This window comes from Staurois parvus, unplaced genomic scaffold, assembly GCF_062004578.1.
Source record: "Staurois parvus isolate SC_StPar_1 unplaced genomic scaffold, SC_StPar_1.0 ptg000175l, whole genome shotgun sequence".
NCBI classification, from domain to species: Eukaryota; Metazoa; Chordata; class Amphibia; order Anura; family Ranidae; genus Staurois; species Staurois parvus.
The window spans coordinates 8,641,224-8,659,690 of NW_028317971.1; the positions used below are offsets into that span (position 1 = coordinate 8,641,224).

At 44.1% G+C, this 18,467-nt stretch overlaps 1 protein-coding gene across 1 annotated transcript in view; it reads left to right on the forward strand.

The window, feature by feature from the left end:
* The first annotated feature begins 6,339 nt into the window (after positions 1 to 6,339).
* The window catches only part of ZC3HC1 (zinc finger C3HC-type containing 1), a 45,946-nt gene continuing 33,818 nt past the window's right edge, over positions 6,340 to 18,467 (forward strand). Inside the window, exons 1-3 of the mRNA XM_089676916.1 lie at positions 6,340 to 6,479; positions 9,716 to 9,830; positions 10,423 to 10,573. Of these exons, the coding sequence (XP_089533042.1) occupies positions 6,358 to 6,479; positions 9,716 to 9,830; positions 10,423 to 10,573 (388 nt within the window). The 5' untranslated portion in view covers positions 6,340 to 6,357. The remainder of the gene's footprint in view (positions 6,480 to 9,715; positions 9,831 to 10,422; positions 10,574 to 18,467) is intronic.

The window sequence follows — 18,467 nt, forward strand, 5'->3', positions numbered from 1 at the left end:
CTAGCATCTTAATTAGGACAGATGATTTAAGTAGCCTTTACTTTCTGGAATCCATCTGCCTGTAGCTCAGGCTTTCAGGTAGGAGGGTATACTTACATGAGAAAACTCCTCCTCCGCTCCTGAAGCTGGGATGTATGATATCATTTGCCTAGGCCTGGAAACCAGGAAGTAACTCTGCTGTCAATCACAAGGCAGGCGGACCTGATGGGGAACTCTTCTCTCACAGTCCTCCATCAGGCTCCACATTCCTGGAGACTGGCAGTGGGTGGATCCCATAGCCGCTATTATCTTCTTTTTTTTTTATAACTTGTACCTACAGATAAGATTATAATAAGTCTTACCTGTATGTACAGCGAACATCTCCTAAATGTGCGCCGTTTACGAGAAACTCACATCAGCTCCAGATGATTAAATCACTACGCATGCGCAGTGCACTCTGCATTCAGGGCACACCAAGTGTGCTATCAAGGCAGAGAGTGCCATGTCGCGATCTTGACTCACATGTGCATGAGCAAGAATGGCGTCATTGCAGCCCACCCATTCAAACGGCTGGAGAATGCGAACTTGGAAGACCAAGAAAAGATGCAAGTGTTAAGGTAAAACAAACCCTTTACAATGGAAGTAAAGGCAAAACCTAACTAACGCTAAACCTACTCTCAGCCATATTCTAAGTCTAATCTTTCTAGCTCTGTCAAGCAAAAAATCGCTATACTTACCTGTTCTGTAGGTGCTCTGGTCCAGTCGCCAGTGGCACCCTCTGTGTGCAGGAGACAGCCAAAAAATGCATGGGAAGTGATATCACCCATAGAGTTCTTGGCTGCATGTCCTACACACTCCTATATACTAAAGCTGCTGCTGTCAGCTCAGTGTGGGACCGGACCGACTGCAAAACAGGTAAGTATAGTGATTTTTGTTCTTTACAGGGCTTGATAGATTAGGCTTGGAGTGTGGCTGAGAGTAGGTTTAGATTTATTTCCTTTATTTTCAGAGGTCAGGTAAAATACAACACTGACCAGAGACATATGGTCATTTTGTTAATACAGTCTTACGTGAATAACAACAAAATCGTCCAATATCAAAACATAGCAAAGAACACTCACATAGACGTATCTAGGAGATTTAGAGTTAGTTAGATTTTGCCTTCACTTCCACCTTAACCCCTTTGTGCCGGCGCCTCCCGGCCCTTTAAGGATTTCAGAAGCCGTGAGGTGGGCGGGGTTTTAGGGTCATGTGACCACCATGATTCACTGACCGGGAAAGGTAAGAGGAGATTGGGACTTTTCCGTGAGTACCGAACGTGTGTGCTGGGAGCGCACAGGGCACGCGCTCTCAGCACATATTTTTTTTTAATAAAACGTAAATGTGCGCCTAGGCCCAGACATCGAACTTCTGGGCCTAGACAGCTCCAGGACAAGCTGATCGGGACAGAAGAGTTTCTCTCTCCCGATCAGCAGTGTCCCCTGCAGTACACACCCCCGCCCCCTAGTAAAACACTCCCCCTCACACAGATAACCCTTCCCTGAAAAATAAACTTAACCCCTTCCTCCCCAGTGCCATTAGTACAGTGTCAGTGTTTTTTTTTTTGCACTGATCACTGTATTGGTGTCACTGGGGATGTCAGTGACCCAAAGTCAGTTCCCCCCCAGTGTCAGAATGTCCGCCACAGTCCCGCCATAAGTCGCTGATAGCCGCCATAAGTCCCTGATCGCCGCCATAAGTCCCTGATCGCCGCCATTATTAGTCTAAAAAAACCCTAAAAATCCCAGTATCTTTCCCGCCATTTGTAAACGCTATAACTTTCACGTAAACCAATTAATTTACACGTATTGGGTTTTTTTTTTTAGCAAAGACATGTCGCAGAATGCATTTTGGCAGAAATTTATGACTAAATTTGATTTTAACATTTTTTTTTTACTGGACATGTTTTATAGCAAAAAGTTCAAAATATTGTTTTTTTTCCTCAAAATTGTCAGCCTTTTTTTTTATAGCGCAAAAAATAAAAACCGCACAGGCGATCAAATACCACCGAAAGAAATCTCAAGTTGTGGGGAAAAAAAGGATGTAAATTTCATTTATGTACCGTATTGCATGACCGCGCAATTGTCCATTAAACTAGCGCAGCGCTGTATAGCAAAAAAATGGCGTAAATTGCAGTATCTATACCATAGTTTGTAGACGCTATAACTCCCACACAAAGCAATCAATATACACTTATTGGGATTTTTTTTACCAAAAACATGGAGCAGAATACATTTTGGCCTAAATTTATAACCAACTTTGAGTTTACTATATATTTTTTATAGCTGAAAGTAAAAAATATTGTTTTTCTTCAAAATTTTTGGCCTTTTTTTGTTTATAGCGTGAAAAATAAAAAGCGCACAGGTGATCAAATACCACTGAAAGAAAGCTCTATTTGTGTGAAAAAAGGACCTAAATTTCGTTTGGGTGCAGAGTTGCATGACCGCGCAATTATCAGTTGAATTAGTGCAGCGCCGAGTAGCAAAAAGAGGCCAGGTCATTAAGGGGGGTAAATCCTCTGGAGGTCAAGTGGTTAATGACACCCCAAATGCAGCGTGTTCCTGCAATTCCCGTGTGGGCATGGTATGAACCAGCCCTAAGGCTTTAGAACCACTTTAAAAGGTACAGTCAGGTCCATAAATATTGGGACATCTACACAATTCTAACATTTCTGGCTCTATACACCACCACAATGGATCTGAAATGAAACAAACAAGATGTGCTTTAACTGCAGACTGTCAGCTTTAATGTGAGGGTATTTATATCCAAATCAGGTGAACAGTGTAGGAATTACAACAGTTTGCATATGTGCCTCCCACTTGTTAAGGGACCAAAAGTAATGGGACAGAATAATAATCATAAATCAAACTTTCACTTTTTAATACCTGGTTGCAAATGCTTTGCAGTCAATTACAGCCTGAAGTCTGGAACGCATAGACATCACCAGACGCTGAGTTTCATCCCTGGTGATGCTCTGCCAGGCCTCTACTGCAACTGTCTTCAGTTCCTGCTTGTTCTTGGAGCATTTTCCCTTCAGTTTTGTCTTCAGCAAGTGAAATGCATGCTCAATCGGATTCAGGTCAGGTGATTGACTTGGCCATTGCATAACATTCCACTTCTGTCCCTTAAAAAACTCTTTGGTTGCTTTTGCAGTATGCTTTGGGTCATTGTCCATCTGCACTGTGAAGCGGCGTCCAATGAGTTGTGAAGCATTTGGCTGAATATGAGCAGATAATATTGCCTGAAACACTTCAGAATTCATCCTGCTGCTTTTGTCAGCAGTCACATCATCAATAAATACAAGAGAACCAGTTCCATTGGCAGCCATACATGCCCACGCCATGACACTACCACCACCATGCTTCACTGATGAGGTGGTATGCTTAGGATCATGAGCAGTTCCTTTCCTTCTCCATATTCTTCTCTTCCCATCACTCTGGTACAAGTTGATCTTGGTCTCATCTGTCCATAGGATGTTGTTCCAGAACTGTGAAGGCTTTTTTAGATGTCGTTTGGCAAACTCTAATCTGGCCTTCCTGTTTTTGAGGCTCACCAATGGTTTACATCTTGTGGTGCACCCTCTGTATTCACTCTGGTGAAGTCTTCTCTTGATTGTTGACTTTGACACACATACCCCTACCTCCTGGAGTGTGTTTTTGATCTGGCCAACTGTTGTGAAGGGTGTTTTCTTCACCAGGGAAAGAATTCTTCAGTCATCCACCACAGTTGTTTTCCGTGGTCTTTCGGGTCTTTTGGTGTTGCTGAGCTCACCGGTGCGTTCCTTCTTTTTAAGAATGTTCCAAACAGTTGTTTTGGCCACACCTAATGTTTTTGCTATCTCTCTGATGGGGTTGTTTTGTTTTTTCAGCCTAATGATGGCTTGCTTCACTGATAGTGACAGCTCTTTGGATCTCATCTTGAGAGTTGACAGCAACAGATTCCAAATGCAAATAGCACACTTGAAATGAACTCTGGACCTTTTATCTGCTCATTGTAATTGGGATAATGAAGGAATAACACACACCTGGCCATGGAACAGATGAGAAGCCAATTGTCCCATTACTTTTCGTCCCTTAACAAGTGGGAGGCACATATGCAAACTGTTGTAATTCCTACACCGTTCACCTGATTTGGTTAAAAAAAGGGGAAGAAAAGCGGAAGAAAATTGCATCCCTTTAAATCCTATGGCGCTCTTCACACTGATCCGCTGCGCTTCAGTTGCGGTGCAAAAAATCCTGCTTATTGTATTTTTAGTGCACGCTTGTTCCGTTAAAAAAAATTCCATTGAAATGAATGGAAACTGCCTAAAAAACGCAATGCCCCTGTGGGTAGTGGGGAAAAAAAACGCAACTCAAATGCATCAAAAACTAAATGAAGCAAAAAGTGTTTAACCCCTGGTTCACATCTGTGTGGGTGGTGCAGCTGCGGGACCCACACAAATGCCTGCAGCTTCTCCACCCACACAGAGGAATGCGGGACCCACACAAATGCCTGCAGCTACACCACCTACACAGAGGAATGCGGGACCCGCACAAATACCTGCAGCCGCGCCACCCACACAGGAATGCGGGACCCGCACAAATACCTGCAGCCGTGCCACCCACACACGAATGTGGGACCCGCACAAATACCTGCAGCCGCGCCACCCACACAGGAATGCGGGACCCGCACAAATACCTGCAGCCGCGCCACCCACACAGAGGAATGCGGGACCCGCACAAATACCTGCAGCCTCTCCACCCACCCAGAGGAATGCGGGACCCTCACTAATGCCTGTAGCTGCACCACCCACACAGAGGAATGCGGGACCCGCACAAATGCCTGTAGCTGCACCACCCACACAGAGGAATGCGGGACCCGCACAAATACCTGCAGCCTCTCCACCCACCCAGAGGAATGCGGGACCCGCACAAATGCCTGCAGCTGCACCACCCACACAGAGGAATGCGGGACCCGCACAAATGCCTGTAGCTGCACCACCCACACGGAGGAATGCGGGACCCGCACAAATGCCTGCAACTGCACCACCCACACGGAGGAATGCGGGACCCGCACAAATACCTGCAGCTGCACCACCCACACAAAGGAATGCGGGACCCACACAAGTACCTGCAGCTGCACCACCCACACAGCGGAATGCGGGGCCCGCACAAATACCTGCAGCTGCACCACCCACACAAAGGAATGCGGGACCCGCACAAGTACCTGCAGCTGCACCACCCACACAGCGGAATGCGGGACCCGCACAAATACCTGCAGCTGCACCACCCACACAGAGGAATGCGGGACCCGCACAAGTACCTGCAGCTGCACCGCCCACACAGAGGAATGCGGGACCCGCACAAGTACCTGCAGCTGCACCACCCACACAAAGGAATGCGGGACCCGCACAAATACCTGCAGCTGCACCACCCGCACAGAGGAATGCGGGACCCGCACAAATACCTGCAGCTGCACCACGCACACAGAGGAATGCGGGACCTGCACAAATACCTGCAGCCGCAGCACCCACACAGAGGAATGTGTGACCCACAGGAGGGTGCCATTAATTCTAATGGCACGCCGCCCGCCCTGGAAATCGCAACTGTACTAGGAACCTCGGTTCACGTGCGGGCAGCAATTTCCCAAATAGTACTGGGACTTCTTCCCTGCGTGTCCCGGGGTATGGGAGTCCATTCAAATGAATGGGCTCTTGTGCCCGTCCAAATCGCAGCCCACACAATATAGGTATAGGATTATAACTTTTTTTTTATGGTTGAAGTGGATGTCTTTTATCTTTTTTCAGCCAGACTAACTACGTAACTATGTAACAATCGCACAGATGTGATCCAAGGGTTAATTTCTTTTTTCTTTTTTAGTGGAGCAGTGTGAAAGCGGTAATAGTTATAATTTAAACCAGAAGATTGTCCATTGCCCTTTCTTCTGTATACTGTGGATGTTCTTTGTATAAATCAGCAGGTTTATTGTATGATCTTCTCTGTAAACACTGATGAACGACAAGAGGTTGGATATCGTTGGATTTTTTTTTCTTTGACTCGCCTTCAAGATACTCTTCTTATGTTTACAAGACAAAAAAAATCTTTGAATTTTGTATTCTATTTTCTCACTGTTCACATACATATGAGGCCATGCGATCAGCGGAGTGCTGATGCTAGGCTATGTACAGACAGCACTGTATAGCGGTGATCCTCAGTCCTCCACTATTCCCCACCACCAGAGGGGGCAGTAACTACAGCACAACACCACTGAGAGTCTGCAGAGGCTCGCCGACCCGGAAGTCATGTGCACAGTCTAATGTCCTTGATTTCCGGCTAAGTACGACACTTCCGGGTTATCAAGATGGCAGCGTCCTGTAATGAAAGCACGGGGACTCCGCTTAGATCTCCCGTGGGGACACCGGGGAAGGTCCGAGAGCTGATCAACGAGGGGATAGTGAGCGAGGAGCGCTGCAGTGATAGCAGGTGAGCCGAGGGTGTCTCTTATTTCCTGCATTCCACTCTTCTAGTACATTAGGATTGTACAGTGGCTAGATGGTTAGCACTTCCGCCTGGCAGTACTAGGGTCGTTGGTTCGAATCCAACCCAACCACGGCACCACCTGCCTGGAGTTTGCATGTTCTCCCTGTGCCTGAGTTTCCTCTGGGTACTCTGGTTTCCTCCCACACTCCAAAAAACATGCTGATAGGTTAATTGGCTCCTGTCTAAATTGGCCTTAGTATGTGTATGAATGTAAGTTAGGGACCTTAGATTGTACACCCCTTGAGGGTTAGGGACTGATGTGAATGTACTATATATATCACTGTGTAAATTGATGGCGCTATGTAAGTACCTGTAATAAATAATAATACAGAGCAGAGCAGGGAATGCTTACATCCTCTGTCAGGGTTTATTACTCTACAAGTCCCTGTTGGGGGGGGGGGGGAGAGATACCTCAGGGGCTGCCACTGTTTCAGCCACAGAAGAGTGAATGAATTGTGTCATAGTGGTTGGTGTGTGTGCTATAGGCCTCATTCACATAGGCGTCCTTAAGTACACACCTGTTAGGGCTGTGTATTGCCCGTGTACAGATGTGCAGTTCCATTCATTTCAATTGGTTGCTGCTTCCAATTTGACATCGGTGGAGGTGCAGGTCATTGAACTCTGGATTCGGGGACCTGCACCCACTAACAAGAGAAATGGGGGTGGCAGCTGTGTCTATGCAATCGCTGTGTCCAAGTTAACATGAATGGGATTGTCTATATGTGGATACACCGAACATCTGTGCATCTCTGAGCGTGCACTCATTGGTGTACACTTAAAGTCCAACTCTGGGCAAAAAAGTTTTCCCATGCAGTCAGGCTTTGCAAGTATAACTTTTTTTTTTTTTTGCCTTTACTCTAACACAGCTATGTGCATAGAACTTTAAAGCCTACCCTCCCAGCTTATCATTTCATAAATGTGATGGCTACATTCATATACATTTTTTAGGCTTTCTTACTGCTATTTTCATTGGATGATCCAGCCAGTAAATCTGTTGTTTTTTTTTTTTAAAGAACAGCCTCTCCAGCAGAATGTAGCAGTTACAGAGATGACACAAACCATTTAACACTAGCAGGGGTGCTTTTATTAAGCTTTTATTTATGTTAAACCTTTATCCCTAAAAGAAAGGAATGTTTGCTCTAACTGCCTGTGTAGCTGCAATGTGAGCTTGCGTTTGGCTTGAATTTGTTAGTGTATTTAAATCAACTCTTCTAACACTCCCAGCTGACAATGCTGCTATCCAAAGGTGGCTCCTGTTCTCCTTCATCCAGAGTGTAGGCACTGTAATACAGGAGGTGTGTTACTGGCCAGATCACTAAGTGAAAACAAAAAGAAGAAAGCCTAAGAAAAGAAAACTGATGCAGCCGCCACATCTTATGAATGGTAAGCTGCAATATATTACATTTTCAGTTTTGGGTTTAGTACTGTTTCGAGATCTCCCTGAAAAGCAAAACATATGAAAACAAGCTTTGGAGAAATCAATCATTTTAAATCTGCAATAAGATTACAGCCAATCGCGATAAGAGCCAGTTTGCACCATGGCGCTTTTTGCCACAATACACGCATGTTAATGTGTTAAACAGCTCATTCAGAAATGGCCTGAAACACACAGCAATGTGTGTGAAATTGGAGCCTTTGTTTTTCCCTGCACAACATGCTGGACACCCTGCTTGCATTTTTAAGGTGTGCTGGGGTGCTGTTAGGTGAGTGTCACCACAGTGCACTAGAGTAAGTAAATGTACACTGGTGTGAATGAGCTCTAAAAATGTGGTGGAATGCATTCATAAAGCATTAAGTGAACAATTGAAGGCAGTTTTGGGACAAGGTCTTTTAACACCCACTCATGAGCTGTGAATTATTTGGGCAGCATAGGTTACAGGTCCTGCTCTTATGCCCTACTGGAGTGCCCCAGGTGCCTGCTTCTTCTGCCTACCCCTTGGCTCAGTCCTGATTGCAGGTTTGCTGGAACAAGGACATGTTTTTGGTCTTCACATAGGCACTAATCAAAATACATTGTAGCAGTTGTAATTAGTGTAACAATATTGTTAAATGATGAATCAAGCCCCCTCCTAAACTTAGGCACACAGGAACCGCTGTGAGTGCTCCTGAAACACAGCGAGACTCGGCTATCAAAGTGACAGTTGATCCTGTAATAATGCCATGCACAGCAGCAGAGGGAACCCCATTTGCAGTGCATAGAGGCCAGACCTGAAATTCTGCACAACAATTCATGAACCAGAGTAATTCTAGAAAATTTCTAGCCTGTCCGGTTCAAAATTCGGCAGATGGCAACCCTTTTTTCCCCCCTCACTTTCTCAGGATAGGAATATTGGAATTTTCTCCATTGGGATACAGAAAAATAGATGCTTATTAGAACAAAGAAGAGTAGTGTCTAAATATCTCTAACTTCCTGTCCTGGTGAGATAGGATGTGAGAGACAATCTCACAAATGAGATCACAGACAGAAATAAAAACCTGACAGAAATGTTATCACTTATTCACTGTTCAAAAATTAAAAAATATAGTTTGGGTATGTGAGCAGCTCTTAAAGGGTAACTCCACTTTTATGGGGAAAAGAAAAACTAAAAAAAAAAAAATATAGAGCATATGCAATTGCTTTGCAAGTCATTTTGTAATTTAATGTTACTAAATATTACCTTTCCTTTTCAGTCTGCAGCACTGTAATTTTCTGTTAATTTCAGCACAATATGGCAATATCTCCAGATGGGTGAGGAACTTCTCCACAGTTGGTGAGGAACGCCTTCAGTGTGATTGACTCACTGATTTTTTTTCAGAAGGCGGCACTAGGATACAAGTCAGATTATAGACATACTTCCAAAGGGATAATTACTTCTTAAGGAATACAGACCCTGCATTCTCCTCATTAGAACACTGTAAGGGCGTCACCTGAACAAACCGCTTTTTCTTCAGAGTAGAAATGAGTAGGAATCTGCAACAAAGTTTGTTAAAATCCTTGCAATGTATATTGATAGGGGATTTTTTTTTTCTCTCAACAAAAGTGGAGTTACTCTTCAAATAGAAATGAATCACTACTGGTCTTGTTAGTGACATTACTGGACTTGTTATTAAGGTATTTCACAAGTGTAATATTTTTATATAGATAGATTTTGTTTCTTGCTTATATAGTCTCCACTGCTTTATTCCCCCCCTCTTTTAAGGAAGGACAACAGTTTCTCGTCGGATGGAAACCACAGCTTTGATGCTTCAGCTGATGTTGACACTTTGGAAGCTACAAGCAAAGAAGCTTTTTTCACCAGGGTGGAATCCTTCTCTATATCCTTTTGATACATCACATTACAAGTAGCACTGGAATAAACCCTAATAACAGTATTGAGATATTGAGCATAGTCCTCTAGTATCCTCAGGATTTATTTCCTCCAGCCTTACAGGAACATCAGAGGTTTTTTTGCTTTTATCTTTCAGGCCTTTGTGCTAGTTGTGGGGGCCTACTAGTAAATGCTCCCCTATGATTTCTAGGATAGAGGACCTGGAGGGGTCACTTATCTTGGCTTCTTTTGTTAAGCCGGTCATAGATCCATCTAAGGGCAGGCTGATTGCACCCATGTTGATTCATCGATCTTTGTGGGTACTGCCAGCGTGTCGGATTTTTAGAATGCTATTATAGCCGCTAGCAATAATCATTGTGTTCTCCCAAAAGTGACGACTCGCCTGCCAGAAGAACACAATACCTCCGCAGGAGTGATTCGTTTATCAACACTGACTGTGATGATGGGGGAATCGAGAAATATTCTTCCTGCAACCCATGGTAGTTTTCTGCATATATGGGGGAAAAAAAAGAAAATATTTAATATATTGGTTACTGCACCATTTATACTACTAGTGATATATTCCTTAATTTAAGAACTCTCTGAAATGGGCTGGGAAACCTTCAGAGTTATGTCCTCTAGCTTGTGCCAAGTATGGATGGACAAACATTGAATGTGATATGCTGAAGTGTTGTAGCTGTAATGCCTACCTGTGTGCCAGGCTGCAGCCAGCCTTGGATATCAATAAGTGTAAGTATTTTTTGTATATTGTGTGTACCCATATTGGACCAAAAGATCAAAATGTAATGTAAATATTTTGCACAAGAGGGAAACCTTAGCTGTACCATGTAAATGATTCTTTTTTTTTTTAATTATTGCTGCATTGGTAATTCTTATCCATTCATCATGTGTGTGCATAGATAGTGTGGGAAACTCCATTTTTTTATTTTAACTCTCCAGGCTCCTTTTATTTACACTAAGCTGTTCGTGGAATCCATGAATGGCAGCTGAATAAGCAGGGCAGGGATTGGTCACACTAACAAACCTACACAAAACTGCACTAAAAACACGTGTATGTGCATTTTACATGCATTTTTGGTGTGTTTCCATTGAAGTCTATAGGGCCAAAATCGCACTGCACCAGCACCAAAGTAGCACCTGTGCTACACTGATGTGAACAGACCATTGAAAATAATGTGATTTCCATTATGCTGTGCTGCAGAACAGCAGCTGTATTTGAAACCACTCATGTGAAAGAGGGCTAAAACTATACTATTATATTGGTAATTATCTAACCTGCTTTCTAATTCTAAGAGGATTCTTCTTTTATTGACTAGTGAGTTATGTTTAAAGTGTTTCTAAACTCAGGACCCTGAATTCACTCTATCTGCCCTCCCACAGTACACAGAACATACAAATGCAATTATTTTAGTAAATATAAACTGCTAAATACCTTTTCTCATCAGCAGTTAGAGCAGTCTTGTGACCTCTGTTAGTGTTCAGCTGAGCACTGGTTAAAGCTTGTAGGAGTTTTCATTCTCTCACTGCCCTGTGAGATTGCATAACCGCTGACCCTATGTCTGGAAAGTTTTGATTGGCCCTGTGCTGATCACATGCACTCTCCCCCAAAAAAGGAAAAAACTCTCTAGCAGTACACACCAAATTGAGCATGTTCAGAGTGTCCTTTAGGCTCTGTTCTGTCAGGAGGTGAAATGGGGAACGTGGAAGAAGGGGAGGATCAAAGAAGACCAGATCAAACATCCTTTTTACACTATGCAGAGGATTAACCCCTTGTGAGTATAACAAGCATGCTTTACTGCATATACAGACTGATTCTACTGTCGTGGGTTTAGTAGCACTTTAATTCCACTGGATAGCCCAACAGGCAAACATTCAGTTTAAATCTGCACAGAAAATCTAAAAGTATTATTTCTCATAACATCTTTCAGGACAGCACTTGAGAGATCAAAGCTTCTCCCACCAGACACAGGAAACACTTCAATTTTGAGAGGAGGCTTCTCATCATAGATCCTTAGATTTCATGTTTCTTCTGGCTAGGCTGGAACACTTGGGAACTGTGGGGAAGCTAGGAAGGGCTGCCCTGGAAGGGTTTTCTGCCTTTACAGATTTTTCTTCAGGGTTCTCCCAGCATCCCCTCATTATGGGTAGGAGATGTTCTGGCTCATTCTCCTTTTTCCATGCTCTGAAGAGCCTGTACTGCCCGGTGGTCTGTCTCTGTTTTTGCTCAGAAGCACCACTGCTTGTATTGCTTGCTCGGCAGCAGCACCATGTTTCTGGTGGCTGAGGAGCATCCTCAGCTTCCACAGGCAGCATTCATGTCATTTCTAGAAGGAACAGGGCTTCCAGGTCATATGTGCAGCATCCATTCCAGCTGCAAGGATACAGAGGGGGGATGAAGAACCCGGATGGTGCCTATTTCCAGTTCTAGTCTGGCGCAGAGGCCTGGGGGGGTTTGTGGGTAGTGTCCCAGGGAATTAGTCTGCACTAGAGAAGACCTTAGGCTCTTAAATTACCTGGATCTCGCTCCTGTTAACTAGGTTGAGGACTCCAGAGGCTCCTTTTTTTTTGTCCCTTCCAGGGGACATGCCGATTGACTGGAGTGGGGGGGGGGGGGGGCTTAAGCTGCCCTTCTATCCTGGCTTCTCTGTGACTGGTCTGTGTGATGCCTCTCCCGGGTCCTTCCAAGATGGCCGAGGTGCGTCACTTCAGGCAGTGGCTGAAGGGTGTACCAAGATGGCGGTGCTGGCACTTGCAGCCATTGGGAGGACCCCGAGGTGCCATTTTTAAATAAGGAGGTGCTGTACTATTGACAGACAGAGCATTGGACCTGGTGGAAAGTGGCTGTGGCCACAGAAGTCCTGAATTGGGCAGTGCAGAGGCCCTCATCTTTTTCAAATATGCAGGAGGGTGAAGGTGCGGAGCCGAAATCGGATGTCCCCAAGCCTAGGATGGCAAGTCAGCTAGGCACCACCTCTGAAGGATCCAGAGCCCTGGTTTCTGAGGTAGGGTTCTCTGGTACCCCGTAGTAGAGGAAGGGTGAGGGGGGAGGTGGTAGGAGAGATGAGGATGGATGGTATATTGTTGTTCTCTTTCCCCCCTCTGTCCTCTCCCTTTTCCCCCTAGGACTCTCACAATTCAAAAAAGATGTGGGAGCTGTGGCTCCAGGCTCACAGATTCCTACACAAAAAAGATTTTTGAAAAATGTACTTTATCTGTGGCAGGTTCTGACTCAGTCTCCTTCATCAAAAATTTAATGCGATCCATGCGGGAAGAAATGATCTCCACTTTGCGTTCAGTCGGATCTGTAGTATCTGATGAAACTTCTACATCACAAGCTGCTTCCCTTGTGAATGCGATCCTGTCATTCTCCCTTCTGTAGATGCAAATATTTCTTCCTCTGATTCAGAGGAAGAAGGGAAATCCCCTCGTTCTTCAGGGGAAGTGAGTCTGGAGGGAGAAGGAGATGCTAGGAAAAATTATTCTAGCGGGTTTCTCTTCCCTGTAGAGAAGACAGATCAGTTATTAAAAACGATTTATATGTCAGAACAGATTGAGGAGGAAATCCCCCTCAATCTGTCCAGAATATGATGTATAGAGGTCTTCAGGAAAGAAAGAATAGAATGTTTCCAGTACACCAATCCCTTAGAGAAATGCTCCAGAAAAGAAGTTGTTCCTTTCCAGAGGACATAAGCAGAGATTTCCGTTTAGCTCAGAGGAAGAGATCTTCTTTAAATGTCCTAGGTTGAATGCCCCTTTTTCACAAGTCTCCAAAGATGCTGATTTGTCCTTTGAAGATGCTGGAGTTATTAAAGACCAGATGGATAGATAGATCGGTTGGGGGCTTCTGGAGGTGGATTTGTTTGCGTCCGGCAGAAACAGGAAAGTCCAGAACTTCTTTTCCCTGGAAAGAGAGTCTCACGCCTTAGGGACAGATGCTTTAACGCAGGTGTGGGACCTCAGTCTAGCCCAGCAATGGGCAAACTACGGCCCGCGGGCCGTATACAGCCCGGCGGACCTTTTAATCCGGCCCGCGGAGCTAGGCTCCCGCTAGGCTCCTCTCACAGTCCGCCCTGAAGACCGGTGCAGCGTGAAAACCTGTCTCCTGTGAGGATCTGTCCCCCTCGACGTATCTGCGCATGTGCCAGTTTCAGGCATTAGCAGCAGATACGTCGAGGGGGACAGATCCTCACAGGAGACAGGTTTTCATGCTGCACCGGAACGGCGCGGGAATACGGCGAGAGGAACGCGCGGAGCAAAGGTAAGTGAATTGACACAGGGGGGACTTGGGGACTTAATATGGGGGATGAATTACTATAGGGGGGATGAATTACTATATGGGGGATGAATTACTATATGGGGGACGAATTACTATATGGGGGATGAATTACTATATGGGGGACGAATTACTATGGGGGACGAATTACTATATGGGGGACGAATTACTATAGGGGGGATGAATTACTATATGGGGGATTAATTACTCTGCTTACTATGGGGGAATATTACTATACTTACTATGGATGACACATACACATCATTCATCTACTCTTGGTTCGGCCCCCGGGTCCAATATATGAACCCATTGCGGCCCTCAAGTCAAAAAGTTTGCCCACCCCTGGTCTAGCCTATGCTTTTCCTCCTCTATCAATTCTTCTCAAGTTGTTTGGAAGATTGCCTTGGAGGACTGCCAAGTAATTCTCAAAACTCTGTATTGGCTCAAGAGTAGTTGGTTAAAGAGACTTTTAGCCCTGTCCATCTTCCCTGCCTGGATTCTTCCAGATCATCCGGATTTACTCTTCCAAGGACCACTTCTCCATCCCAACCCTCATCGCTGACAGCCTGGAGGCTGAAAGGTGGATCCTAAGTTCCAAGGGATGCTAAGAGAAGGAAACACAGACCCTTCTAAGCAGTAAGATGTTCTGCACCAGAAAGATTATGTGAAGGTTTGGAGAACTTTTCATTCTTGGAGATCTACATCGGGAGGGTTAGAAATCTCCTATACCGTAGTATTAGGCTTTTTACAGGCTGGGGTGGATAAGGGCATGGCGGTCAATACCTTAAAAGTACAGGTGGCAGCCTTGTCTATATTTTTGGACCAGAGATTGGCAGAGGATCTTCTTGTTAGGAGATTTTTATTGGCTAGGGATTGGCAGACCCTTAGGGTGCTTAAGATAGTTCCTCTGTGGGATCTGTCTCTAGTCTTGGATGCTCTCACTAAGGCTCCGTTTGAGCCTTTATCAGATTGTTCTTTAAAGCATCTTTCCAGTAAAATGGCCTTCTTGCTGGCTATCACACCAGCCAGAAGAGTGCAGGACTCAGTCATTTTTTTTTCAAGAATCCTTACCTGACCTTTTTGGAGGACAGGGTGGTTTTGAGACCCAATCCTATGTACCTTCCTAAGATTTCTTCAGATTTTCACCATTCCCAGGTAGTTACTTTGCCTTCCTTCTGCAGTTCCTCCCAAAATGAGAGAAATGTTGTATAGTTTTTAGGATATTAGATGTTTGTTAGAATATTTGAGAGTAGCCAGAGATTTTAGAAGATCTATTCATCTTCTGGTTCTTTTCAGTGGCCCCAGGAAAGGTCTTTGTGCTTCAAAATGTTCTATTGCCAGATGGATTAATGAAACTGTTTTGTGTGTGTACAAGAGCTTGGGCCAACAGCCTTCTTCTAGAGTGTGTGCACATTCTACAAGAGCCTTTGCAGCCTCCTGAGCGAAGAGGGCAGGTGCTTCATGGGAAGACCTCTCCAGAGCAGCAGTTTGGTCAAATAATCATACTTTTGTTAAACACTACTGTGTGGAACTTCTTTCTAACCAGGACTTGGCCTTTGGAAGGAAGCTTCTACAGGCAGTGGTCCGTCCCTCAGGTAGGAATATTATAACATTCTAATTCACATTCTAGGGATCATTTAGACAGAAAGCAAAGACGCTGCCACCAGCACATCTATGTTAGGGTAGCCACCCAGGGAGATCATGCAAATTCATTGCTGTGGTTGGGATTCAAACCGACAACCCTAGCACTGTGAGGCAGCAGTGCTAACCACTAATCCACGGAGCTGCTGAACACTAATCCAGCCTGTATTTCTGTGGTGTGAATCAACCCTAAGTCCCTGGGCAAGGTTGGACAGTTTACGTGTGGTCCTACTAAGATGAAGTTGATTGCAAGGACACATCAACAAAGCACTTAATCCCCCGGGATCCCCAGGTGACCATCCCAGGGCCCAGAGGAGAGAAATTTAAAAGCAGATCCCAACCGTAGCCAGCTTTAAAAGAGACCTCTAGAAGGGCCTTTCCATCACCATTATCCACAGAAGAGGTTCCAGGCTACATCCTTCACAGGACAGAGGGGACCTCTGGTGTATTTGTTGTAAATGCGCATTTATATTGCGCCTCTGGTGAGTGTGCAATTTTACTGATTTCCCTGCCCGTCACTGGTCACATGTGTCACTCGAAATAGAGAAGTCACCTGTTCAACTTATTATTGGACATTTAATATTGTTGCATTTTTTTGTTATACAGTGTATGTTTGTTGGGAAATATTATTTCTCATTGGATACGGATACCATTTGTCACCAGTTTGGTATTCTATTCTATGCTATACTGGACATTTCCTTGTGCATTTTAGCCTCAGGCGTTTGCATTTATATGTTTTTAGGATTTTATAGGGCTGCACTACACATTTTATAGGAATATTACTTGTTTATCCTCTCATGTAAATAAACTAAAAAATAGTGCAGCACAATAAAAAATGGCAATATATAATGCAATGACCCAATGTAGTGACAAAAAAAAGGTTGAAAATTCTTAAAGGATTATGAAGACACCCAGGAATTTGAGGGTCTAAAAACTTCAATACTCTACAAAACATCAATAAAGTGATATAATACAATACAAATAATTGTGATATTAAACATAAATCACAGAACAGTCCCTGTCCATACAATGCGTGTGTGTAATATTCTAGTAACCATCAATTATTCATATGGGAACCTCTTTCATTGTGATTACGAATACAAATCGTGCTCTACCAGTTAAAAGAAATGGCCGCTTGCCTCTAACCTAGACCCATACTCTCATATAGGTCTAATGCGCATTAAAAACAGACACCTCTGGTTGTTGGGATGCTGTTACTCCACCCGATTAGTCTGTCATGCAGGATCCTTCTCAATTCTCCCTTGATGTTATAGATTATACATATGGGGAAGCCCACCATAGTGTAGTATTAAAAAATAAATTTATTGGATAAAACAAGAGTGCCACTTACATAAATATGGCAAAGATAGGCTTATCTGCTTTCCAGATGCAGTACTCCCCACACTTTTGGTTCTGACACAACTGGAAATTAAGTCACCCGGCTCTGTCCTCCAACGCGTTGCATCACATACCACGTGACTTCCTCAGAGAACATCGAGGAAGAATTCAGAAGGATCCTGCATCTTGCATGTCTACTCATCTTGGAAGTCCCAAGTAACTAGAGCCATTTACAGTAAAGTATGGAGAGTTTACCACACCTGGTGCAATCATTTTGGTCATCAACTAGAGGAGCTTTCTTCTATTTTTGGAATTTTTACAAGATGTGCCGACAGGGGCCTTATAAGCACTCTCAAAGTGTAGATAGGTGCTTTAGGGGTGTTTTTGGAATGTTCAGTTTTACCAAGCCTTTAGTCATAAGGGATCTATCAGTAGTCCTGCAGGCACTAACAAAGGATCTGTCTGAACCTCTAGATAGTACATCCCTGAAGGTTATTACCTTGAAGACAGTTATTCTTATAGCAGTGATAGTGGCTCATGGCAGAATCAGCAAACTGCATGCTCTGTCTAATAGGGAATATTTGTTTTCCCAGATAGGGTTGTTTTAAAGACAGAGCCAGGGTTTCTTCTGTTTATCACACTTCTCAGGACATTGTCCTACCAACATTTTGCCCAAATCCATCAGGAGGTGAAGAGGAAAGTTTTCATACCTTGGACATGAGAAGAACAGTGTCGCGTTACCTGGAGCTAACCAAGGACTTCACAAGCTATTATAGAAGCTTATGTTTGGATGAATTTGTTTCCCTTTTTTTGGGAATCCATGCTCACTCTGTTAGGCCTCTTACAGCCACATCGGCGGAAAAGGCTGGTGCCACTCCAGTACAAATTTGCAAAGTGGGTAATGTGGTCAAGCATATCCACTTTTGTTCACCACTATAAATTGGATCAGGCCTTTTAGCAGAGGTCTTGCAAGCTGTTGTCCCTCCCTACAGTGGTAAGTTCTTGTTTATCCTCTCAGGTGCTGTCCTGAAAGATATTTTGGGAAAATTCAAGTTAGACTTAACGGTAACTTGTTTTCCAGTAGTCTTTCAGGACAGCAACAATTGCCTGCCCTTATGCTGTATTTTATTGTTGTGCCTATGTGTTTCAGCTTAGCCATAGGTACTGTACCATAACTCAGGATCTGTGAAGCATAATTTTAAAGTCCAAAAGTTGAAGTGTTTCCTGTGTCTGGTGTTCCTGCAATCTCTCAGGTGCTGTTCTGAAAGACTTCTGGAAAACAAGTTACAAATAAGTCTAACTTGAGTTTTATTGTCAAGGTGTATATACCACCCATTATTTGACTTGGCAAATGTAATCTTGTTTCATTGT